The following is a 25018-nucleotide window of genomic DNA, read 5'->3' as shown; positions in this document are numbered from 1 at the left end:
AATGTAACAAATATGCTCATAAAAAATGCAAACACACAAGTCCATGTATAATGTAGCTACATGCACAGGTTAGGCATAATAATCTACGATTGAATACTACATACATGTGAAGCTAGCGCTAAGTATGTCGCATACGAGTCCTAAATGCAAAAACAACTAGTACATATTGGCATCTACAATGAATCCAAAATGAGCATAACAGTGGCATGTAAACATACACATGAAGTTGGTCTTGGCCCGAACAAGTACTATAGACATCCATGTAAGCAAGCATGATGAGTAGATAAATTATGAATGATTATGCCACCATAATTTCATAAATCTCATCTCAACCTCAACATGTAACATTTCTAAGTAAAAGCGTGGCATGGTGTAAAACATTCATAAAAGCCATCATCGAGACTATATAAATATAGTAGAGGTTTGAAAACAAAGCTCACTCACTCATATGTCGTTGGGTCGTAACCGCCTTATCTCGTCTAGCCTCTGTAATCCTCAGAGTGAGTCTCTCCTATATGAGAAACCACTATACTATTTATTACACTAATTTAAGGGTGCAGAATTCAAATCTGACCTCGGTTTGGCCTAAAGGTGGCAAAAAAACCGTGAAACCGAACGAAGAAGTCACAACTTGTAATTCAAGGTTTCGAATTCGCGTGGATCCAAGGTTGAAATTCAACGTTCGAATCCGCGTAGATCCGAGCATGAAATGCTCCTAAGGATGATGGTGGGTCAATTTGTGACCACAAACTCATCCAATTCAACGAGATTTAGGTCGGAATGGCCTGGCCGTGTTCTACAAAAGTCACTGGAAAAGAAACAGTGGTGATTAGCTTCGAATCTCACTCGTATGAAGCATATCCTCATGTACAATGGAAGGGAGATAGTGGTCTAGTGCACGCAAATAAAAAATAAAGTAAAATAAATTGGATTTGCTAAAATATCTGAGTTTTGTAAAATCTTTCTTGAGTAGTGTTGTTCATACCATATTTTCATACTATCTTAGGTGACATTTGATGTGGATAACCACATCATTTGAATTAATTAGATTTTTAAATTTAGTTCATTATTTAATAAACTAATAATTAAAAAAAAACTAGTTAACTGAATGATGATTGTGGTATACAAGGAGTCTTTCTTCTTCTTTTTCTTAGGTTTTACAAATTTTTCAAATGATGTGGCTGTTCACATTAGATGTCACTTAAGATGATATAGAAATATGATATAATAACATGATACGGATAACATTAATCATCTTCCTTTGGTTTCAAATTCTATTCTACTTTGCATTCACACGTTTGTATTAACGAGCACTCCTAAATATGAGAAGAAACGGAACAAAATATGAAATACTCTCAAATGTCCACGTAAGATTTCCACGTGCCCTTCTCGGAGTATTTTTGTATTTCACAAATTGGGAAATATAATACAACAAAATTAGGGACGGCCGTAACCGTGCAATGGGGAAGTCCCCGTAGAAAGAGGAAACCAAAAAACATAGAAGGGTATTTATGGAAATTCAGAAACAATTTTCTTTCCATTTGCGCTCAGGTTTCTTCTACATTGTTCCTTCACCCTCGTGTAGCTTCTCTGGACTTCCACATATTCACTCCGAGCTGACAACCTTGCGTAGAGAGATCAGACCACCGAACAATGGCGGCATGGACAGCGACGGCCCGTCAAGCAGCGAATATGGCGCGGCTTTCCTCTCCCAAATCGGCATCCACCGCAAAACCTGCTTCCCTCGTCCATCGGCGCAGTCTTGCCGGCGGCGGCGGTAATTCATTCGCCCTCGATTGACCTCTTTTCGTTTCATAAATAGCTCCCCGTTTAATCTTTTTCCTTTACTCGTTTGCGTTTGGTTGCTCAGAAAGTGTGAGAAAATATGTATGAATTGTTTGGGAAAATCTGTATGAATTGTTTGAGAAAAAGCGATGGGGTTATCAACTTTAAGCCAGTGCCCATGTCATGAAAGTTTTTGGAAAATCTAAATTATCCGGTCCACTATTTGTATCAGTGAATTGTTTACTTGATATTGTACTTGTTTTGACCGTGTTGCAGATCATCATGGACCTCCGAAGGTGAACTTTTGGGAGGACCCAATGCACCCATCTAAATGGAAGGAAGAACATGTGAGTTTTATATCATGTTATTTTTACCCTTACGTGTTCCATCTATTCTGTCTTGTCCTTAATGGTTTTGTTGCGGTTCGCTGTTGAGACCATCGGTTACTTATTTACTTGAGAAAGGTCTTGTTTTGGCATGATCATTCTTGTGGTCACGTTACGCGCATTCTCTAGCCCCTTAGTTGTGCTTATTATGTTCCGAGGAAGATCTATGCAAAGTCAAAACTCCATGTTTAATTTGTCCAAGTTTATAATCAATGGATAGCTCGCCGTTATATGTTTTGTAGCGTCAATCAAGAAGTTGCACCCCCAGGGTGAAATAGAAATCCGGAATGGATAGCTCTCAGTCCCTTTGTGATATTGAGGAACGAATTACCGGTGCTATGTATGCACTATGCAGTGGTCCTAGACTCCACTCCGAAAAGGTGGTATGTCTGTGAGAATGTTTGAATGCTACTATTATTCAGGGTGTATATTGAGGCTCTAGTCCATATGATAATGTGGGAGAGGAGGAGATATGCTGGGGAATGTCGTTAAGTTGTCTGTTGAATTACTCGGTAAAACAAGACAAAATGATCTGGTTAAGTCCTCACACCAAAATAAGTGGATTGCTTTCAACAATGTTGCATGCGAGCGCAAACTTATTGTTCATGATAGTCAAAACTCGCTTTGCTTCACCTGGTTTTTTCTTTTTGGTCCCTTACAGTTTGTGCTCGTCTCTTTAGCTGGATGGGGGACGGTTATATATGGGGGTTACAAGCTCTTCACAAAGAGCAAAGAGGATAAAAAGGACGAGGTATTATGTCTATTTCATTTTCATGTCATGATCTCATGAAACTAAATAATCAATGTGTTAAGTGCTTTCTCATACTCTATTATGTGGTTGTATCCAGTATTTAGTGTCTTGGGGCCGCATCTGAACCGTCAATTCTCAACCCTTGCATTATAAGTTATAGTATGAATGCAATGTAGGAAGCTCTGTTTGGTGTTGAGAACTTGGCCGCATAAAATGATTTGAGTTGCATGAGTTGGGTGGCTTGTTTATGTATGCTGTTTATGCAGTGTCTTGACGCACGTTTCACCTGCTAGAGGTGTTTTCTTTTGTTCATCAAAGCATTTGATTAGTTGTAGCTCTTGTTGGATGACTTGCATATTTTTGAAACTTTGAAATAAGTGTGCACTTGATGAAGTCTTCCTTATCTGCTTCCTTTTTCTTGCAGAGAGTTGAAGAACGGCCACACTAACTTTCGGGGGACCTGAATGTATGTGCAAATAAATAAACTGTGTTTTGGCGTTGGAATAATATACATTGAGGATGCGCTTTCTGATGTTACAAGACACAGTACATTTTAAGGCAGTTTCTGTTGTACATAGCAACTTTGTAACTACACGGTGCCTGTTCACTTTATCAACCGTTGGTTTTGCATATGGTGGATATGTTCCTCCCGACGCACCCAAGTTTGAATCCTCCTCCGCACCTCATAACAATGAATGGGCAAAAATTTGTCTCATAGCCTTATATGAAAGAAAGTTGAGTGAGCAATTTGCGAAAACTTAGAACAAACACAATTGGTTCCGTATGCTTCATCAAGCACAAGGGCAATGCAAAAGAATGCATGCAGAAAATGAACAATTCACGTCCTTAAATAATATACAACGCACGACGCAAAATGTTCTTTCGAAGCTTTCCAAATACAACTATTATGTTGTCTGTTCTATATGTGCTATTTTCCATTATCTACGAGTAACCAAATCATTTCGAAACATACGTAGTTTTTCTTCCAAGCAACCTCAGTCTGCATCTTTTACTTCTGCTTCGATATCAACGACTGCCTTCGAAGAATCCTTCCCTGTAACCAGTGTCAGCGCTCAGAAAACATATTGATTGGACGCAAACACTGATATAGAAAAGTCCTACGATTTATGGATTCATCGATGCTTATGAGTCGATTTATACCCTTCGCCCTTAATGCAGATAAAAACGAAAGCAATGGTGACAAGAAAAATGCAGACGTTAACGATCATCAAATGCAGGCTCTCAACATATGATCGGGAAGAGAAAATGGCGACAGGGGTTTCAGGGATAACCTCTTGTGGAACGGGTGAAGTCGTTGAATGCCTGCCCAAATGTTGTAGATTGTTTGGAGAATTTTATAGGGTCCATTACGAACTTGTCGTCCACCACTGGAATTAAAGCACATCTTAGAACATGAGGCAACATCAACAATACTTTCCCATCAAATACCAAAAGAAAATCATTCCTACTAGGGACGCCGTAGTGAAATGGCATTGCTCTACTGACAGGATAAAGCAGGGGTTCATCAACACGAAAAAACTCATGTAATATAGTCAGTAATGGTAACGAACGTATAAGGTCTGCAGAGTGCAGAAAGCTAAGAGGCAAAAAGCCGCAAGTATGATTTGGAACTCAGAAAAGCAAGAAACCAAAATATGAGAATGTACCTGAGAAAGGTTGACTACAGTAGGGGCACAGCTGCAAATCATCATTTAAAGTAGACCTGCAAGATAGGCCAACTTTCATTCATAACAATCCTTAGGAACTAGAGCATAACAATTCGATATAGGTATCCGTAAGTTAGCTTGGCATTATAACAGATTTCAACAGGTCTTACTTGAAAATCTGGAATGCGTTTCCACAGTTTGGACACTGCAAGTGCATAAAGAAAAGAAATCATTCAAGGCACAAGACTGCAGAGTAAGAATCTAAACGTAACATTGGAAAAAAATCACCCTCAGGATGGTACTCGAAAAATACTTGATTAAGAGTCGATAACATTTGAGTGGAGAGTTCAATAATTTTTGTACGAACAAGTATCATTCAAGTACTCAAATTTTTTTCAATTATTCTGCAGGTAACATGCATTCCTCTGATACTTCTCCCGAAGGGAAGAATGAACTGATTACGATTTGAATCCTTCAAAACCATGTATCCAAATTATCTACTTATAAAGCAGCTGCGATACAGTTATTTGACATCAAGACATCTAATACTGCAAATATTCTCAACTCCTAATGAACCAAAATCACAGAGCGTTTCGGTAAACCATCCATTCTTCATATATCACCCAAATTAAAAGATCACTAGTTTGAAACTTAACTCCCAACACACGCCAAAACATTATGTAAGACCAACATATCTAGCAGACAAAACTAATATAAACAAAAGGTATTAGCTCCCTATCCTGAATTACTAGTCAATGTTTGCAAATGCATAGAGGGAAATGATCAAGATGGGAACATGAAAATTAAAGCAACAATTGAGTTGCGATTTTCCGGCAAAACCCAACAACAGAAATTCGATACGCAGTCAAAGAAAACTTAAAAGTTGAAGTTGGCTTACACTGTCTTGAACCATATCGCGCCCTGCCCACCACAGAAAAGCACCCACACCAACAATTGGTACAAGCACTGCAATCAGCTGCATATCAAAACCCATCAATTTCATTAGACATACACAAAACAGTAGTAACATACCCAGAAATCTTCAGAAACGTTAGAGAGAGAGAGAGAGAGAGTACCCAAATGGAAACAATTGCATCCAAAAGCCAGCCAAGCTGCCCAGTAAAAGAAAGATAAGTCAATCCAATAGCCACAGCCAAATTACCCAGAAGTCTAGCAGTGGCTCCGTCATCCTTCCCACCACCACCACCACCGCCTCCGCCACCATTAAACCCACCAAACCCCTGATTCGACCTCACCACGACCTCCCTTTTCTTGTTCTTGTTCCTCTTCCACCCTTCATCTTCCACCAAAATCCCATCCCTGTCCCAATAAGCCTGCAACCTGAACTTGCTCTGCTTCAAAAACCCAATCTTTGTCCTCGATAGAGGAAAATATTTGATGGGTTTCTTGCTTATCTCATTGTGCAAACTGCTCAGCCTGTAAGCTAAGGAACTGATGGAGATTCGAGCGACGGTTGCCATTGAAAAGATTGGAAGCTCTTAAGAACAAAACGACCCAGTATCTTAAATCTCTGGTTTCAAACTTCTCATGGTGGGATTTGGCTTGAGTGAGAGGGGAAAAGATAATTTCTCTTTGGATTTGGCTTTTCTACTTTCTCGTGTGTCGATTTGGTTTTTCTACGTTCAGCACTGCACCAACTTCATCTGACGATTTTGGTATTTACCACGGATATGTGACCAACAATCATGCAGTTTCAGATGTGACTCGTGGACGGTAGTTGAAAAATGATTTCTACGCACTTTTTATTATCACATTGGTGTTCTTTGTATTATTATCTTATCTCTTCTTTTCTAAAGCCATTTTTGTTTATGTTTTGGTATGTAAATATAACACATAACGCGACAATCAAAAATCTTCCACGAGCACGACAAAGTTTATTCGAAAGTTTTCTTTTGTTTGAATTGTCATCTTGCACTTTTTATTTCATAAAAACGTAATTTAAAAAAAGAAAATTATTATTAGCACTCTAAAATTACAGCTGGATACTGATGAATGGAGAGATTCATTCGTATTAACATCGCGATATTGTATGGACAGATTCCATCATATTAGAGCTTGCTTACTATGGAATGTTGAATTGGGTTGGATCCGTTCATGATAAACAACATCTTGACCGATAATTTAATTGTTTGAAATTTTCAAAAATTCCAGAATCCCAAATTTAATCAGGCGACAAAGAGACAGTCGAACACCGAGCACGAAGCATATTAAAAGGTCAAGCTAGGTCAAGCTATGTCAACTGTGGCCGTTTGGTTGTAGAGAAAAACGCTTGCTTCTTCCGCTGCGAAATTTTCTTGCGTTTCTGGAGAGCTATGAGAAAATAAGCAACTGGTTTGTTGGCTGGTTCGGATTGAGATTATTGGGCGCTAAGAGAGGGAAGCGATTGGAGGCTTGGAGGTTGGAGCTCTTTGAACTTTAATGGTTGCAGAAATAGAGCTCAGATTACACAATATCTTATGTATTCAAATATGATATCCTCTGATACATCAACAGCGGGGATAGCTCAGTTGGGAGAGCGTCAGACTGAAGATCTGAAGGTCAGGTGTTCGATCCACCTTCACCGCATTTCGTCATCAATTAATTTTTTTTTTTTTTTTTTTTCTGTAGAAGCCGAAGGAGAAGCTCCGAGTCCGACCCGTCAAATCATAATAAACCATATCGCAACCACTCATGCAAAGGTTATCACGGTGGTGGTGGTGGTGGTGGTGGTGGTGCGACATAGAGTGAATATGGTGGCGTTAGAGACAAAATGGGATAAGAGAGATCAAGATTCTGTGTTCAGAGTCTGCGAATTAAGAAATCAAAACCATTTAGTTTCAATCTTACGACTCCAACTAGCCCTTCTCACTACTCCACTTTACATATCCCAAAAACTAAAACGGTCGAATCTCTCTCTTTTGAACGTCCGGATCTCTCATTTGCAATTCCCAACACCCATTTCCATAGTGGATCTCAATGCGAAGAAAAGGGGTGGGTGTTTTGGTGTTTTAGGATAGGGTTTTTGAAGAAAAGAGTGTGAGTTAGAGAAATCCGAACCACTCAGTTTCAATCATACGACCCCTACTAGCCCATCCCACTAATCCACCCAAAAACTAAAATGGTCTAGATCTCTCTCTGTTGAATGGTCCGGATCTCTAGTCCACAACTCCCAACACCGATTTCTAGAATGGATCTCAATGCAAAGAATAGGGGTGGGTGGTTTGGTATTTTATGATAGGGTTTTTAAAGAGAAGAATGTGAGTTAGAGAGGGGGTGGAAGAGGGCGGCAAACACTGCATCGCAGTCAGAGCTCATGAATCTCCGAAAGTAGGACAGAGGTGCACGTTTTACAAATGAGTTGTAATTTGGCAAGAAAAAGTAGCAAAGCTGCCAAATTTCCTAATATCATTAGTGAAACTTGTCAATTCAGCATTCATTCTTGCACATAATTGCATTGTATTCAAAGTTCATTCGACGATTTATGTATAAATATGTTCAGTGAATTGTAGAGTTTTCAAAATTTAAGTAAAGTATGTAAATGCCTCATTAATGTGAGTCATTTCAACATATTCCGCAACATATAGGTATGTTGTGCCTTATGATCTGTTGGGATGTCCCTTATAAAATGAGTTGATTTCCAAATTAAACTTTGAGATGTGCCTTATGATCTACTGGGGTGCAGGAACACAAGGTTATGGCAGGAGAATGTCGAGCCACCTGAGGTGTGTGTTATGTGGTGGCAGTAATTCGTAAGGTCGGATGACACATGTACAACAAGTTCACAATTTAAAACCACATAAAATGCAAAATAGGAGGAAAATAAGGAAATATAGTAATGTAAGATACTTGCAAAGTTACAAAGCTAGGCATCAAACTCCTCTTCACCATATCCCTCCAAGACTATCTCCATGTCGGACTCAAACTCAACTTCTTATCATCTCCTTCCATGTCCTCATTCGATATAAAATCTTCTTCATGAAGTTCTCGTACTTCAACATTTTTAGAACTCCCCCTAGGCTCTAGGGAACTACATACCTCCGATGTCTCTATAATTCCTGAGCCAAGCTCAAGTTCTTCATCACCACCCACCACAATCCATCCTTGAGCCATACTAGCTTCACTTGCAAGTAGTATGTCCACTTAGACTTAGATAGGTTTTTTTTTTTTTTTTTAACTTCAAAAAAAAGAAAGAAAAAAAAAAAAAAAGCCCAACCGATTTGCAAGAAAACACCTCAGGTCACCATCGCCCAGCATCTAGGCGGCCGCCTAGGTCCTTTTTTAGAACACTGGTAGTAGCTATAATACTTATCATTAAATAATAGTTATAGCCAAGCCTAGTTGCGTGAACTTGTAATTAGCCGAAATATTAAAGTGTTGATTGTATGAGGAAGTTCAGCTTGACCCTAAATCCACAGGATGCTCCCTACAGACCATAAATAGGTAGCAAGTAATATTTATAACACTTCCTACTAAGTAATAGGAACAAGAGTTTTTATCACAAATGGTCCCAAAAATTAACTCACACCATCAAGATGGTCCTGAAATTGACCCACACCATCAATATGATCGTTGAAATTGAAAATCAATCAATGTAGTACTTGAAAATATGTGTCGCAAATCAATATGATCTTTCCGCCATAATTCTGTAAAAAAATTTATTATATGCTGATGTGGGTTTAATTATTAATTAAAAAAGTTGTCTAATTACCTTTTTGCACAATGGATTTTTTTTTCTTTCTTATAATAGGGCCTACTTTGAAGAGAGCTCCCTTCTATAAATTCTCAAAGGCATAAGGCTTAACCAAGGCCTAACAGGGGGTGGGGAAATAGTTTTCAATCAACAATGGACGCACCTCGGTTATAACCTCATTATCTCAAGGCAGACCTCGTCATTCTTTGCATCACCAGACCACTAGGGAAGTGCCGAATGAGCTCTCTAAAATTAAGGTTGTGAGAGTGCTGATCGCCTAAATGTTAACGATGATGTCCCAGAAGTCGTTGCCAATAGGCCAAGCCGTCACCAAGGGTGATCTCGATCCAGGTTCAATTCGGTGAAGAGCGTTGAAGTGTGTAAAAATGAGTGTATTGAGATTTTTTTAGAGAATATAGAGCCCATGGGATGTAGAAATGTGGATTGAGATCAGAGGTGATTGCAGGACTGGGTTTTGGGTTGATAATTTTTTTATTAACTATTAAATTATTAAGCCTATTTGTAATTTTTTTTAAAATTTAATTAGACTTTGTGACCCATTTATGTGTCACATCACCACATAACATAATTTTTTACAGAATTGTGACAGAAGACCTTGGTTTGAGATACTTACTTGAGGGACTACATTGATCAATTTTCAAGTTCAGGGACCCTTTTGATGTTGTGGGTCAATTTTATAGACCATTTTGATGTCATGGGTCAATTTCAAGGACCATTTGTGAGAAAAAAAAGACTTATGAGATTCATTTATGTGCCACATCATCACTTAACAAATTTTGTAACAAAATTGTGACGGAATGACCACATTGATTTGTGACCCCTATTTCACGGACTACATTAATTGATTTTTAATGTCATAAATCATTTTGATGGTGATGGTCAATTTCAAAGACTATTTGTGATAAAAAAAAAAAAAAAAAAAAACCCGCAAAATAATGGTTACTGGGTGACATTAACAAAATCGAATTTATGGAACATAGGAAACAATTCTTTTACATATATAAAATAGTGTAACCTTTGTCCACATTCCAACACTTGGTGCTCGTGCTCAAATCTAATAAGGTAACACTTCTTTATTTTAATTTAGACGGTCAACCTAGTATGTTAGGTATTGACATATTTTCTTTTCATTTTCCAAGTTGGTCAATGACTACATATATATATTTTTTTTACTTTGAAATTCTTCGTTGGCATTGATTACCATGTTATTTCTTGCTTAGTATTCTATGTTTGTAATTATATTCGAATTTTAATCAAAAGTGCTCAGTCGCATGGTATTACCAAGTAAAAGTCACACGTGATGAGAAATGATTGAGAGGTTTTTAATCTTTATTTCTTTATCACATTTCTCATTTTCTTTAGATTTAATTAATATGTATAGAACTTAGCCGCGTATCGAGTGTATCGTTTAGTACGAAGTAGACGAGTGAATCATCTTTTCATTTGTCCATTAATGCACATTTTGGAAAATGTGTAAATTTGTTGTACTATTCTAGCTGTGAGAGCAGATATTGGTCAGTCTTACGTTTTATTCCCAAATTTGAATTTAATTATAATTCCATATATGTGAAGGGGGCTGTAGTTCTTATCACCATTTATGTATTTAGCTCTTGAGAATCAACCAGTAAGCGAGATTTAGAGTGAGAAAAGACAAAAAATTTATATAAGCACCCAAAAAACCTTGAAGAAGCTTAGATATCAGATTTATCTGCTCAAATGGGCCGAGGTAACTCTGATCTATTCAAGATTTTCTTGTGTATATTGTTTGGAATCATTCATGAAGATCAAATGTCATGCATGTCTAATTAGATATGTAATCTGCACTGATATGTTAAGGGAAGATTTTTATACAACCATTCTCTTTTTATGAACTCTCATGTTTATGTATGTTTATTAATTATTTTATTCATTTGATCCAATAGTAAAAAATAGACTAAGACGTGTAAGAGGAGAAAAAGAGTGTAATAAATCACATATTTGTTGATCCATGGCCGTCTTTTGATGTACACGCCTTTGAACTCGACCAATTTTTTTTTTTCGTTTCCAATTTATTTATAAGATTTGGATGAGATCTAAGAGCTTTAATGAGGTTTATGAATTTATATCAACTTTTGTTAAGAACAGACTTAATTGATCGATTTTCCTAACCACTATTGTATTTCATTTAGTTTTATTTTTTGTCTATATTTTAATGTTAACTTTCCCAAAACCTTGTATCTTTTTCGCACCGAACCCAAATAATTCAAAACTAGTACATATTAATTGATTATCATTTGACTTTTCTTTCTTTTTTTTATTTTTTATTTTTTTTATTCAATAACTGTCGTCGTCCAATATGATTAGAACTTATGATAAATCAAATGCATTTTACCAATCACAGTTTACAATGCTCCTTTCAATAGTAAAGGATTTATTTTGGAGCGTATTTTTCAGTAAATGCACTTAAATATAGTCAAATCACTTTATATTTTAGGTCAAATCGGACAAATGGTCATTGTGATCCTAATGTATTCGGAATATAAGTAAAAAAATTCGGATTTAAATCTATATGGTATAGTCTGTTAGTAAATTTAATCCAAAAGTATTAGTTCCGTTAAGTATCTATTAAATACATGGATATAATTGTACTTTCACAAAACCTTCTTCCTCATGCTTTATGTGTATCTTCACAAAACCATATCTGAGATCAACCTCATCACTGATCTCGATGCCATCCCACTCAGAGCCCTGAATACACTTTCCACAAATCCATCTGCTACAACTTTGGCAGGGATACCTAGGACCAATACTGGTGGTGTTTGTATTGCAATCGCAACACATCTTGCTGTCGTTACTGGGCATATCAAACTCGCCAGACAAAACCCGCGAGTACCTAATTTGTCTATTTGATCTTAGTAGTGAACGATCAGGTATACCCATTGAATGGTAACAACCCAACAAGAAGACTCTTTTTACTTTTTTTTCTCAAGAAACAAAAACACTGGCCTCGAAATTTGTCAATGATATGACCTCTCAGCTTTAAATAAAGAAGAAGAATTACAACCCAAAAATGAAAAAAGAAAAGCAACTTACTTTATTAATATCATGGTTCATTGCAGCAGCAGCTTTCATGGTCTGAAGATTAGTGCGTACTCTGGTATTCATCTTTTTTTCTTTCTGGAAAAAAAAAAAGAGATAAACAAACTATGATGCAAATTTAATGCATCCTGAAAAGATGAACAGAGGGATGACAACTAGAGAGAGAAAGAACGAGAGAAAGAGAGAGAGAGAGAGAGAGAGAGAGAGAGAGAGAGAGAGAGAGATTAATTATATTTCATCTATGGTTAAGAGAGCGGGAAGGTTGAAGTGGGTAAGACTCGGAAAAAGAAATGGTTCCATTTGTTGTATTTAGGGCTCTTAGTGGGACGGCATCGAGATCAGTGATGAGGTTGATCTCAGACATGGTTTTGTGAAAATACACATTCCAGAGAAAGCATGAGGAAGAAGGTTTTGTGAAAATACAATTCTATCCATGTATTTAACGGACACTTAACGGAACTAATACTTTTGGACTAAATTCCTAATGGACTATACAACATTGGTTTAAATCCGAATTGTTTTACCATTTAGGCTATGTTTCGAATACCTTAGGACCACAGGAACCATTTGTCCGATTTGGCCTATATTTTATTATGTTTGAATGGAATAACTAAAAGTTCATTTTGAGTGAGCTTCTCTTGATAGATTTTTTTCCCCTACTAGTATTTTTGCGTAGATCCGCATAACTACTCAAGTTTTATGTGCACTTCAAAATAATGGCGGACTCAACATGAGGTCATTGGTTATCCTTGACCCCAACAACTTCAAAAACCTTACGTATATTTGTTTGTATATTATATTTGACCGCTATAAACAGCTAAGGAAACTAAATTACAACCTTCTCCTCCTACTTTTATTTTCTTCTATCATACTTGTCTTCATTTTCTCTTTTCTTGTAAAAAGTACTTTAGTTGAAATACCTTGACAATCTTCAATTACTGCACAGTATCCTGCATCCACCGTTTACAAGCCTCTACAAATGTTGACGTATGTCGGCATAAACCTTTGGCATATGTTGACAGGAATTAGAATATGCCTACTAGATGCTTAACGAAATGACAACTTTTTTTATTGATATTATGATCCTATTATTTGAAAATCCTGGTTATGTCAATGTTTCAAAACATGCCTCTATTTGGCTATATAAGTTTTGTTTTATTTTTAAGTACACCTCTTAAGTACACCATCTATTGGTAGAAAAGATACGGCATCCATGTTCATAGTATAATTCGAAGGACATATATAAAATCGTCCTAATCCTAATCAATCGTCCTTAATTTGCTTTTATTTCTTTTAGTTTTCTCAAACTGCTTTTGTTTAGACCTCACAGTTCATGTTTATGTTAATTGATAGGCACAATCATTCATCAAAAAAATACATAAGTGACATTGAGAAAACACGGATATTGTCTATACAACCTTTCAAGGAAAATGGTATTTACACACCTAATTTTTAGAAAAATCTTAAACTTCTGCCTCCCACGTCTGTTAGTTTATATGTTTTTTAGCTCTCCTTTGCTTTTATTCAATTTCATGGTCAAAAAATTCAGAAAGGGTGTAGAGAGAGAATAGCGTGTGAAAATTATTTTCCGGAATTGTTAACGTGTATGCACCTTAGCCACCCCCACCCTCTCTCTCTCTCATCATTTCCACGTTTTTCTACCTCTGCATATGGTTGTTTAGGTGTCAATGATGAGTGCATTTCGGCTTCATTACGACATAACAAGGTTTCAAACACAAAAACACTCCGATAAAAATTCTCACTTCTTGTCGTGCTATTTCTAACAAGTTTTCGTTGATTAATTTTCGATGCATATTGATCCAGATCATCTCTTCTAATTATTTTCATCGTACTGGTGCTTTTATTTTTTTGAGTCACAGGTGCGACGACATCTAGTAATTCATCTGCAGCTGCAAGGGCTATCGAGATCAGAAATGAAAATCGAAAGATCATGTTCACCGACGAAGATATTAAACCAGTCGAGAACTTATATGGACTTGAGCGAGGTCCAAATTACATCGAAGTCGTTTGTGGCTGTACGAGCAAGAAGTACGGCGACTCTGTAGGAAAGCTGAGAATTTCCTCCACAGGGCAATTTTCGATTATTTGCCAATGCCTCTCATCATCTTGCAACGAAGGTACTCACTCTAATTTATCTAATTACCTGATATGGTATCGGAGAGGTACTTGTTTGAAACCATGGATCTGCATTCCCACCTGCATTATTTCTCGATCAGTCTACGCTTCATCCTGCCCGTCGACTGAGAGAAGCACAAACTGATCAAAAAATAACGTACGTTGCACATACCTACACACCTGCATGCATGAGGCTAACTTTGATACACAATACGTTGTTGGCTAATTTCTTGAGAACTAAGCAAGCTTTTACGTGCAATTAACGCAGTGGGGGTCTTAAATTGACACCCGATGAATTCGAGAAGCATCCTAAAGAAGGGGGGCCCAGAAAATGGAAAAGCAACATCTGGGTTACGATGGACGAAGATGGTCAGAAAGTGCCACTCTGGAAAACTGGGCTGATGAAGTTTTACAGGCATGCCTCAAACGAAGGCCAGTTAGGTTCTACTATTCGGCGGCGATGGAACCTTCACAGGGATGAACTGCTGCGCTGCTTCAAGTGCAAGAAAGAACGCAGGTTTCGCCTGCGGACTAAAGAAGAGTGCAGAGCCTTCCATAATGCCTCAAGGAATAGAAGATGGAAATGTGCTGACCACCCCTATGACATGTGAGTCTCTATCCTCTTTCTCCATTTTAATTTTTATGCACTTCATTTTTATTATTTCATGTCTACTACCTAGAAAAACTTGGTGATTTATTGTACTAGTAAATGTCATTTTTTGTAAGTCTGAATCATTGATCATGTTTTCATATCGGAGCATTAAGATTTCGTTAACGAGTTCAGAACTATCTTGAAATGAAATGAACATTCAGTTCAATGTATTGTCAGTTCAATGTATTGTGTATTTTGGAGATTAAAAAAAGGTCATTTTTGTTGTTGTTGCATGATAAAGAATAAAGTGTAGTGATGAGGAAGAGCGTGAAAGTCGGAAGAGCGGCAGGGGATGTCCTCATGCTTCCACATGCCAGGGTTGCACTTCCTGTGTGTGTAGGGTGCGTCAACTGCCGCTACTCGGACTGCAATTGCCGCACCTGTATTGATTTCATGCACAATGCCAAACCCTAATTAAACTCATCCCTCCTTTTGTTTTAGCTTTAGGTTGCTCCTTGTTCTACCACCCATGTTCATTTTGATGAGTTTCCTTTGACAGTAATGTGCTTTGTACTATTTATCAAATGCTACTCGGAATCAGAGAAGTCAGCTGATATGATTTCATGTATTAGATTATGGATTTCGTTATACATATAAACGTCTTAATAAACACTCGAAGGTCTTGAAACGGAATAATTTCAAAACTGAAGAACAGACAAGGGACTTAATTGTCGATTTCCACATTCAACTTTGGAAACTAGACAAGAAATTATCTTCTAAATTTCTATCAAACTGATTCAGGACTAGAGGTGGTTTAGTTAAGTTGCTCACATGCTGAAAAAATCATTCGATGAAATTAATTACAAAACAACTTCAGAAACTAGACACAAATTGCACCAAAATATGTCACCAATAACAGGTTTCTGCCGTCGCCCTTTTCAAACACCCGACGAAAATAAGAACCAGCACATCAATGCATCAACAGATGCTATATGGAAAAGTTCGATAACTTTCATTGTCTATTGATAATCTGTTCCCTATTAACATGGGATCTCCAGCCTAATCAAAACTTCACATCCGAATGAATGAATGGTCGATGACTCCTTAGTTAATCTGCTACCTGAATCAAGGTTAGACTAAAACATCTTCTACAGAAACGCAGAAAATGGATTTTCCTAGTTCAACCCTGAGAGATCAATTTCTCTCTTAAACCTATTTTTTCCATGTCCCGCCGCAAAAGTGTGCACCTGAACATGAAACTCCACACGATGCACAAAAGAACAAATGCAATTCCTTCCCCTTCCTCTTCGACCATTGGCAATGCTAACTGCCAAGGAGTTACCTAAAGTTCCTATGGCACGAGGTCCAATCAGCCTCAAGCCGAAAACTTTCACCAAGTATGATAGCCTACTTTCATCTTCTCCGGTCACCAGTTCTAACCCACATGCTTGCTCGTGAGATATAAACGTGTAAAGTTGCTAGGGTATGGTTATGGCATGTTGGGAGCTACAGCTTAACTCTTGTTTGTAACTGTTTTCACTACTCCCAACACCAACTCTCATAAGCCCTATTGATTTGGGGTCCTCTGTTGAAGGATCAAAAACACATGAAAAGTTCCCAAATTCCAAATCGGGCTTCTTGAATAGTTCTTCGAGCATATCACTGCTTGGTCCAACATTCTTTTGCATGACTTTCCCTGGATAGTTTTGACTACACCTTGTGGCATGATATATGCATGAAGCCTCTCTTAGGCCACTTAGAAAGGCCCCATGCATGGTAGCTGGATGTTGCCTAGTTGTGGCCTCACCTGCAAAGAACAGGCGGTTCCCACACTTTCTGCTAGTAAATCATAATCGCTGCCAGATGACTGTACTCGAACATGAGAATATGAACCATAGGAAAGGGGATCACAGCCCCATCTTGTACACATGCTTTGTATTGGACTAGATACATCAATGCCCTTAGGAGTATATATTCCTGAAGAGGGGGAAATGAAAATGGAAAAACCAAAATCTATAAGACAGGAAGGAAGACTAGATCTAGATGGATGTTTTGCAAAATCACCCCAATGATGAAGACACAGAGACGTGAGTCGAATGGAATCATAAATCAATTGTTTATTGATACATACATACCTCTGAGGACGCTTAAAACTCGATTGGGCAGTATTGATGGCTCTGTGCACTCAAATGTTTGTGCAGCTTCTCCAGCCACCAGTGCAATGAGAACTGGACCTCCGGATACAGTATGGTACTTGTAGAACAAAAAAACCTCTCCACGTTTATGGCTATGTTCATTGAGACATCCAAAAGTATCCAGTTCTTTACCCCAGAAAACATGAGGAAAAAGCATCGCTACTTTGTTCAGTAGCCCAAATCCCAACCTTTCAATTGCGGCGAGCTTTCTTTGGGGCAACTCAGGTTCAAATCTGATAGAACCCTTTTTCAGAACTCCAAGAGGAACCGCGCATAGGACCATATCCCCTTGAAACACTTGGCCCCCTGCAATAACTTCAACCCCTTCATCTCCATACCTAATAGTATTGACAGTCTTTCCATTGAATATGGGAACGCTTTCACACAGTGCTCTAATCAATCTCCCATTACCTCCAGCAAGAAAACAGTGGTCCCCACCCATTTCCTAAGGATCATCCTGATCCCAATACACGGCTGAGAGATCTGATAGACATCCAGCATTTGCATAATCCAAATTTGCATGATGCCAATCAAGAAGTTGCCTCTCCTCAGTACTTCTAGCGACAGAATACAACTGCCTCAGCGTCTCCAAAACCGAAGCCAGAGAAATATCATTTCCAAACCCACCCATTGTTTGTCGGAGTTCCATGACTTTGTCAAGCAACTTATTAAAGATGACTTCAATCTTAGAATCAATGTCCTTATCAACAGGTTTCCCATCAGGTTTGTACAAAGGACAATTATCTCTGACCTTATGAAGCAGAATGGAGAGTTGCCTCACCAGAACTCCAAGAGGGTTAGCATGGATGCCAGTGATGACACTGCTGCCAAGATCCACAGCAGAAAACTTTCCATCCTTCCCCATCTTTTGGGTGTAAACTCTTCCACCTGGTCGATTCCTACCTTCTAAAACAGCCACCTTGAAACCCAATTGCATGAGCTGCCTTGCAGCTGCTAGTCCAGCAAGTCCCGCACCAACAATGATGACAGACCCTTCGGTTACCTCCTCTGGCATATTAGCCATAAATGCTGGTGCAACCCCAAAATTGATGTATCCATTGTACAAAAGAAAATCATAAGCTGAAGATATCAAATGCTCATAATCACCACTCACAGTTTCTTTAATCTGGCCTTTTGAAAGCCACACTCACACATTACTCCGCCATGTTACTAAAATATGATTCCTCACGACAATATAATCGTTCTGCTGCTTCCCACCCAACTCGCTGACCACCCCAGCTTGTTTTTCCTCCTCAAGCAGATCATCAATGAGGAACCCGAGGGACAACGCTATCATGGCCTCTGTTTCGGTCTCTTTCTCCAAATCCACCTTTGTACCCTTCCTTTTCTTAAAAGTACCACCTAAATATCATCCATCAAATTCTCGTCATAATTTCACAAACTTGCTTTCTTCCTCAGAGACCGCTTAGAAACAGAACCATCTGAACCTGGTGTCTCCACTACCCTAGACCGCCTAGAATGCTTAGGAACAGAACCATCTGAACCCGGTGTCTCCATTACCCTAGACCGCACTCTCTTTACAACAACTTTTTAACCCAAATCAAGTAATCAGCTTAAAAACAAATAAAAAACACAACACCCCATTTCTGGAATACCACCAGTATGTCATAAGAAGTAAATATCACCAATTGGATATTTCATATCAAGCAATTCCTCACAACCCATTAACAGTGTGTTTCGGATTCTCGTATTGAGACATTGATCATCTTTACACACAAATTGAACAGCCAATTCACATATATGAATCTCTACCCTCAAAACCCATATTGTTTCTAGCTCCAGCCAGGGATTTCACCAAGAACTCACTGTTAATATCACTCAGAGTGTCAGTACGAACTAAAATTAATCTAAATCCGAGTCCTAATTCCCCAATTTTGCACTCAAAATTCAATTCACAAGAAGGTGCAAAATATAGTAGTTGCAAATGTTATCGGGAATTGAAAGTGAAGGGCGACTCACCTGGTTGGACCGAGTTGAATCAGAAACTGGAAAATTTAGCAGGGTTTTGCATGTCCAGTAGGAGTTAGGGTTTTTAATTTTTTTTTTACGCGAGCATGCGAAATGGAAACGACGAGTTAATTGAAATGGGGGATTGGAGGGAAATGAAGGGACGCTGGGCTTTGACATTGATGATCAATGCTGGACATGCAAATGAGTAGGTCCAGTAACAAATCGTCTGGGCCTGAAGTAGTGAAGTGGCCCACTATATTTTTTTCTTTCAATAAGAGACTGGAGAGAGGAATCAAACTCTGTACCTCAGGCAAAGGGATGAATACTCTTGATAAATTGAGAAACAAATTATTTCAGTGTTACAAGTACACCAAAAATTGATTTCCCATAAGGGATAATGCTCGTGTTCCCATAAGGGGACTTACTTGTCCTCCCACCTACGAATTATTACCGTCCGAACATCATAATCGGAATCACCCTGAGTCCTATTAGACATAGACTGTGATTCAAAGGTAAGGAATCCATAGAGAAAGATACCACGGGGGTCTTTGCTACCAAATCCCTTTATAAGAAAGATCCAACGTTCATTCTCTTTATCATTATCTAAAGATCATATTTGTTAAAAATTATTTAATTTGGAAATCTTTTAGTTATTCATATGCATAAAACAAATGAACGGTTCATCATGAAGATGTTATTTATTATCAAAATCGTTGATTGGTTTAACGTGTATGAATGACTAAACGATCTTCAAATTGAATGATTTTTTGTATATATGATATTTAAATGATGATAAAGAAAATGAATTGTTTCGATTATGATATCCAAAACGGTAAAGATTCGTTAATCGTAAGTGAAAAGAAAAGTTTCCCATATGGAAGCACAACTATTATCCCTTATGCGAAATCAAATTTTGGTGTGCTTGTAACACCAAAATGACTTATATATCTCAATTTATTAAAAATATTCATCTCTGTTCCAGAGATATCAAGTTTGATTCCTCCCTCCAGTATCGGTAGATATAGCTTCTTTTGACACCCCATAAGATCCCCATTATATAATTTTTCTCTCCTTTAATATCTTTCATTTAATTTAATTGTAAGACATATAGCGTTCGCTAGAAAATGAGAAAGAAATTGTAAGATAAAGCCTTCATCCCTAATTCAAATTTTTATGCTAATTTTGTTTTCTTCATAATAACTCAAAGACCCTCTCTTTTTGTCAACTGGACATCTTCATCTCAGAACCAGTCTAATTACATTTAAGTACACCTTAATTGTCGAAGGGGTTTCTCTACATTGCTACTTCCCAAAGAAAACAAGGCACAGACACAACCTAGGAAATACCTTAAGCTACAATTGACCATAAAATCAAATTGCATATACTACGAACTCCAAACCATTTTAGCACAAAAAATGCAACACTAATCACGTTTTTTATCCAAAGACAAAGCCGATAAATGCTCAAGGTGGTCGACTAACCCTTCTCAAGTTAACAAATTTTATTTTTATTAGACCTTCTCACTGAGTAAACCTTTAATCAAGCTACAAAAGCTGACATTTCTTAAATAAATTTTCATATCAGTAATATGGCACTTCAAAACGTCTATGAGGGGAAATCAACTTGTCAAATCTTTATCTACGGTTGACCCCTTTTAATAGATTTTTTATTTTTTATTTTTGCTCAGCCATTGAGTGTATCACTTCTCTAATAGATGTAAGATCTAAAAGTTGAGATTTCACTATAAAATTAATTAGCAATATGAAGAGTAGTTTAATTTACTATAAGTCCATGCAAGGTCCCTTGTCCAATACGTCAATGTGGGATTCATTTTCTATTAAAAAGGTCGTACAACTGTGGTACACAAATGTGGTAATTGTAGGTAATTAGGAATATTTACTCCACTCTGAAGTCATGTGTTTGAACAGTAGATCGTATAAAAAACCACCCTCTACAAATGTAGTCCAATCCTGAATCATCAGTAACCAAACCAGATAGTGATATAATTTGACATGTAGATAATCATGGCCGAAAGTCCAATTCCTGAATCATATGCAAGCAAACTAACCTAATTTGTATTTGAAGACATTCATCTTCTACAATATGCGAACATGCATGTATGTTCACAATGGCAAAGTGCTAGCCAACAATTCCGGTTCATACTTCTAATTTCAGCTATGGATCGATTCAGTCACAAGCTTTAAAATATAAGGATATCTGAGATGTAAAGCAAAATTAAAAGGTTAAATCTATAAATAGCAATGGGAAACTGATCCATTTCTTACAATTCTATCGACCTAAAATCTGCAGCCTATTAACAATTAAGCATGGAGATGTTAAGAAGCAGTTCCACCACATTAGTCATCGTACTAGTATTTGTTGCAGGTGCAGCATTTCAAGCTAAAGCATACAAATCTCTTTACTGTACCAACCCGGCAAGCCGATGCTTTGGAAAGTCTGTGGAATGCCCATATGAATGCCCTAGCAGTTACTCTGAAGACCAGAAAGCTAAAGTCTGCTATATTGACTGTGATTCCCCTATGTGCAAGGCCCATTGCAAAAGTATGTTAACAATCTCGGCTTCATTTGTTTTCTTTGTGTTAGTAGCGTCCTCAAAATTTAAATAAGTTAGCCCGTATGAATGTAGTGAAAATATTATTTTTAAGACAGTCCGACATATTATATATTATGAGTCTATCAAACTTGATCATTAGTCGATCAGGTGCACTTGTGTGAATGCATGGTCCAAAGTTATTGATCTGACAAAAGAACATTGCTTGAGAAATGCTATTTGGCTCTTTAATTTCGTTAAAATATAAGAGATATTGTTAATTTTACCTACCTTGTAGCTTGATATTGGACTTTAATTCTTTTTCCGTTAATTATGTATACAAATTAAATGAAGTAAATGTTTGATATTTCTAGACCGTAAACCAAACTGCAATAGTCCTGGATCAGCATGCCATGATCCCCGCTTCATCGGCGGTGATGGCATTGTTTTCTATTTCCATGGCAAGAGCAACCAGCAGTTTAGCTTGGTCTCAGACAACAACCTCCAGATCAATGGTCGCTTCATTGGCCATAGGCCAGCAGAACGAAGCCGTGACTACACTTGGATTCAAGCCCTAGGAATCATTTTCAGCACTCACAGCTTCTCTGTAGAAGCCACCAAAGCAGCTGCTTGGGACAATCAAATTGACCACTTAAAATTCACCCACAACGGAAACGATGTAGATTTACAAGAAGGGTATCTCTCCACTTGGTATTCTCCAGAAAAGGATATTAAAGTTGAGAGAATATCAAGCAAGAACAGTGTTATTGTGTCCCTAAAGGATGTTGCTGAGATTATGATCAATGTGGTGCCCGTAACCAAAGAAGATGATAGAATCCACAACTATCAAGTTCCTTCCGATGACTGCTTTACACATTTGGAAGTCCAGTTTAAGTTCTTTGCTCTGTCCACGAAAGTTGAGGGAGTGCTTGGAAGGACTTACAGGCCTGATTTTGAGAACCCGGCAAAGCCTGGAGTGGCAATGCCGGTCTTGGGGGGTGAAGATAAGTATCGAACCTCATCTCTTCTGTCGGCAGATTGTGTTTCTTGCAGGTTCTCAGCACAGGAAAGTGTGACAGAGGATGATAGATCAGCAATTGTGGATTATGGCACACTTGATTGCACCAGAAGATCCTCAGGAGGATATGGAATTGTTTGCAAAAAATGAGTGATTTATTCAAGATAACAAATAATATGGACGCTTAACAATTAGCTTCTAAGGGAATAACTGAATGTTGGCAGTGAAAACATGTACCTGCTGTTTGCTTTAGCTACTCAAAGCATGCGTGTTTATCAATAATTAATTATGGCCTTGATTATGAAATATCAAGATAAATAAAGAACATAAGGCTCGTTTGGATCCTCAAATTTAGATTTGAGTTTGATATGAGAATAATGATTATTTGGTCTATTGGAACTCGGTCGCTACTTTTAGAAAGGAGGTTGTGAGTTCAAATCTTATGAATGACGATTGTTAATTAATAAAATAAAGTTGTTATCAAGAGCTTACTATTGAAATTACAACCATAATGGGTTTTTCCAGCTCAAGAAAATGGCGAATTACCATTTAGAATTGAAACAGCCCAGACCTTGTTGGAATGATAACAAAATTCTAGACAGCAACATTATTCAACAAATATTCCTCTAAGTTTTTTACCAAAGCCAAAGTGGACATTGTTGTCTTAGATGGCATGGCGTTATTGTCTTCCACTTCAGACTGATAGGTGATCTTAATGCTCACCAGGGTCTCCTTCTCATGAATTGAAGTAAGTTGGAATATGTTGTTTTGTATGAAGAAAACCCAAAGTTCAGGTGTCCCCCTTCAATGTCTTGCAGCCCAAATTTGTGTACAGACTCATCAGCCCCACAATCTTTTCCTTTTGGTAACTCATCTTTGGTACATCTGAAATTGTTCCCAGAAGAAGGAAAAAAAAAAAAAATATATATATATATATATATATATATATATATATATATAATTTAATCATTAGCATTTAACATCATATAATTTTGAAAAGAAACGTCACCATAAAAATGTCAATGATGATGGATGTGGATTAGGCTAATTGGTTAGAAACAAACATGACATTTTTTACCCAGTTAGAATTCTCTCTCTCCAAACTATTCTAATGAAAAATGATTTTTGCAAAATCTTTTTTATCATCATACTTACTGTGGTAAAAAATAAAAAATAATAAAAAATAATTAAAAAACCAAAAATGATTTGAATACATTTGGTTTATTCGATTTAAAATCTAAAAATAAACATGTGTATAAAAGAATAAGAAATATGGTGGAAATCATTTCCATTAGAATGATTTAGATTATCGCTTTGTATAAAAAATTGTGATATGGTGGAGGGATTTCAAAGAAGCTGTTCATACTCAAACATTGAAGGCCGAGTTACATACCAGAGCCAAAACTGAAGAGAAGGGACTGTTCCAATGCCACCATCCCCTTCTATCACTTCCACACTCTTGACCAAATTTGGGATGATTTTGGGAATCAAGATTCTCAAATCTTTTGCAAGAGCTTCCCACAAGGCTTCAATCCCTACACATATTTTTGCTTCAATTTTAACTTCCTTGGCCATGGCTAGCTCTGAGATGCAGTTTTTGAGTGAGAGATAAGGGGCTGATATAACCGAGGCCATAAATATAGACAAAAGTAATTTTGAAGTGGCAAGACAGCATCTTTTGCATACATGGAAATTCTGGCATTGCTAGATGCTGTGCTCTTTTACAACCGGCTGGTTTCTGTAAGGACAAAAGTTCATCTGCATGTGGCATGCCCGATATGAAATTCTCAAATTTAACAGTACATGTTATTGACCACAAAAGAGGCTATTTAATATATGTTGTGGTGGTTTCCGCTTGTTTTACAATTCAATTTGGATGGGAAAAAGCATTAATCGGAAATTTAGAAATATGACCATTTTAAGAATCATTTAATGAAATATAGCTTATTGTTTCCGATTTTGAGAAAAATTAATTAAAAATTAAAGTTAAAAAGACTTAATTTCCTCCTCGGTGAGAGAAGAATACAATTAACAAAGTATTCTGAAGGTTCTAGGATGGGTAATAATTTAACCTAATGTATATGCATGCTGAACTTACCTGAGTAAATATCTTTGAAACACTTGTTATTTTTGTGATTGAAAGCATGAAAGACGTACTTAGACTAAAACAATTACAA

The 25018-nt window shown here is 37.4% G+C and overlaps 3 protein-coding genes, 1 non-coding gene and 2 pseudogenes across 4 annotated transcripts; 4 read left to right on the top strand and 2 right to left on the bottom strand.

The window, feature by feature from the left end:
* Window positions 1-1520: 1520 nt before the first annotated feature.
* LOC137742845 (uncharacterized) lies at window positions 1521-3046 on the top strand. Its single transcript, XM_068482793.1, has 4 exons — window positions 1521-1777; window positions 2062-2132; window positions 2833-2922; window positions 3020-3046. Exons 1-4 carry the CDS (start codon window positions 1654-1656, stop codon window positions 3044-3046), a joined length of 312 nt encoding a protein of 103 aa, XP_068338894.1. The 5' UTR covers window positions 1521-1653.
* Window positions 3047-3699: 653 nt separating this feature from the next.
* Window positions 3700-6212, bottom strand: LOC137742761 (uncharacterized). Its single transcript, XM_068482708.1, has 6 exons — window positions 5666-6212; window positions 5488-5565; window positions 4760-4794; window positions 4590-4645; window positions 4215-4310; window positions 3700-3976 (listed from the first exon to the last, which is right to left on the bottom strand). The coding sequence occupies exons 1-6, from the start codon at window positions 6068-6070 to the stop codon at window positions 3918-3920; spliced, it is 729 nt and encodes a 242-aa protein (XP_068338809.1). The 5' UTR covers window positions 6071-6212; the 3' UTR covers window positions 3700-3917.
* An 890-nt stretch (window positions 6213-7102) lies between these two features.
* TRNAF-GAA (transfer RNA phenylalanine (anticodon GAA)) lies at window positions 7103-7175 on the top strand. Its single transcript has one exon. It is a non-coding gene; the product is annotated as a tRNA-Phe (tRNA).
* A 7154-nt stretch (window positions 7176-14329) lies between these two features.
* Window positions 14330-15580, top strand: LOC137741901 (protein ULTRAPETALA 2-like; annotated as a pseudogene).
* An 827-nt stretch (window positions 15581-16407) lies between these two features.
* Window positions 16408-19340, bottom strand: LOC137743679 (lysine-specific histone demethylase 1 homolog 2-like; annotated as a pseudogene).
* A 2259-nt stretch (window positions 19341-21599) lies between these two features.
* LOC137742844 (uncharacterized) lies at window positions 21600-22991 on the top strand. Its single transcript, XM_068482792.1, has 2 exons — window positions 21600-21834; window positions 22198-22991. The coding sequence occupies exons 1-2, from the start codon at window positions 21600-21602 to the stop codon at window positions 22989-22991; spliced, it is 1029 nt and encodes a 342-aa protein (XP_068338893.1).
* The last annotated feature ends 2027 nt before the right edge of the window (window positions 22992-25018 follow it).

Source organism: Pyrus communis, chromosome 8 (genome assembly GCF_963583255.1).
Source record: "Pyrus communis chromosome 8, drPyrComm1.1, whole genome shotgun sequence".
NCBI lineage: Eukaryota > Viridiplantae > Streptophyta > Magnoliopsida > Rosales > Rosaceae > Pyrus > Pyrus communis.
The sequence above is the reverse complement of the archived record's forward strand: the minus strand, read 5'-3'. Positions and strand labels throughout refer to the sequence as shown.

What these genes read in the sequence shown, in the direction of transcription:
- LOC137742845 (XM_068482793.1), top strand. Translation starts at nt 1,654, where the DNA reads ATGGCGGCATGGACAGCGACGGCCCGTCAAGCAGCGAATATGGCGCGG. An exon ending in CAGTCTTGCCGGCGGCGGCG is followed by an intron (nt 1,778 to 2,061) that starts GTAATTCATTCG and finishes ACCGTGTTGCAG; the next exon opens with ATCATCATGGACCTCCGAAG. An exon ending in CTAAATGGAAGGAAGAACAT is followed by an intron (nt 2,133 to 2,832) that starts GTGAGTTTTATA and finishes GGTCCCTTACAG; the next exon opens with TTTGTGCTCGTCTCTTTAGC.
- LOC137742761 (XM_068482708.1), bottom strand. Translation starts at nt 6,070, where the DNA reads ATGGCAACCGTCGCTCGAATCTCCATCAGTTCCTTAGCTTACAGGCTG. An exon ending in AACGCATTCCAGATTTTCAA is followed by an intron (nt 4,646 to 4,759) that starts GTAAGACCTGTT and finishes CCTATCTTGCAG; the next exon opens with GTCTACTTTAAATGATGATT. An exon ending in CTGTAGTCAACCTTTCTCAG is followed by an intron (nt 4,311 to 4,589) that starts GTACATTCTCAT and finishes CTTTAATTCCAG; the next exon opens with TGGTGGACGACAAGTTCGTA.
- LOC137742844 (XM_068482792.1), top strand. Translation starts at nt 21,600, where the DNA reads ATGGAGATGTTAAGAAGCAGTTCCACCACATTAGTCATCGTACTAGTA. An exon ending in GTGCAAGGCCCATTGCAAAA is followed by an intron (nt 21,835 to 22,197) that starts GTATGTTAACAA and finishes TGATATTTCTAG; the next exon opens with ACCGTAAACCAAACTGCAAT.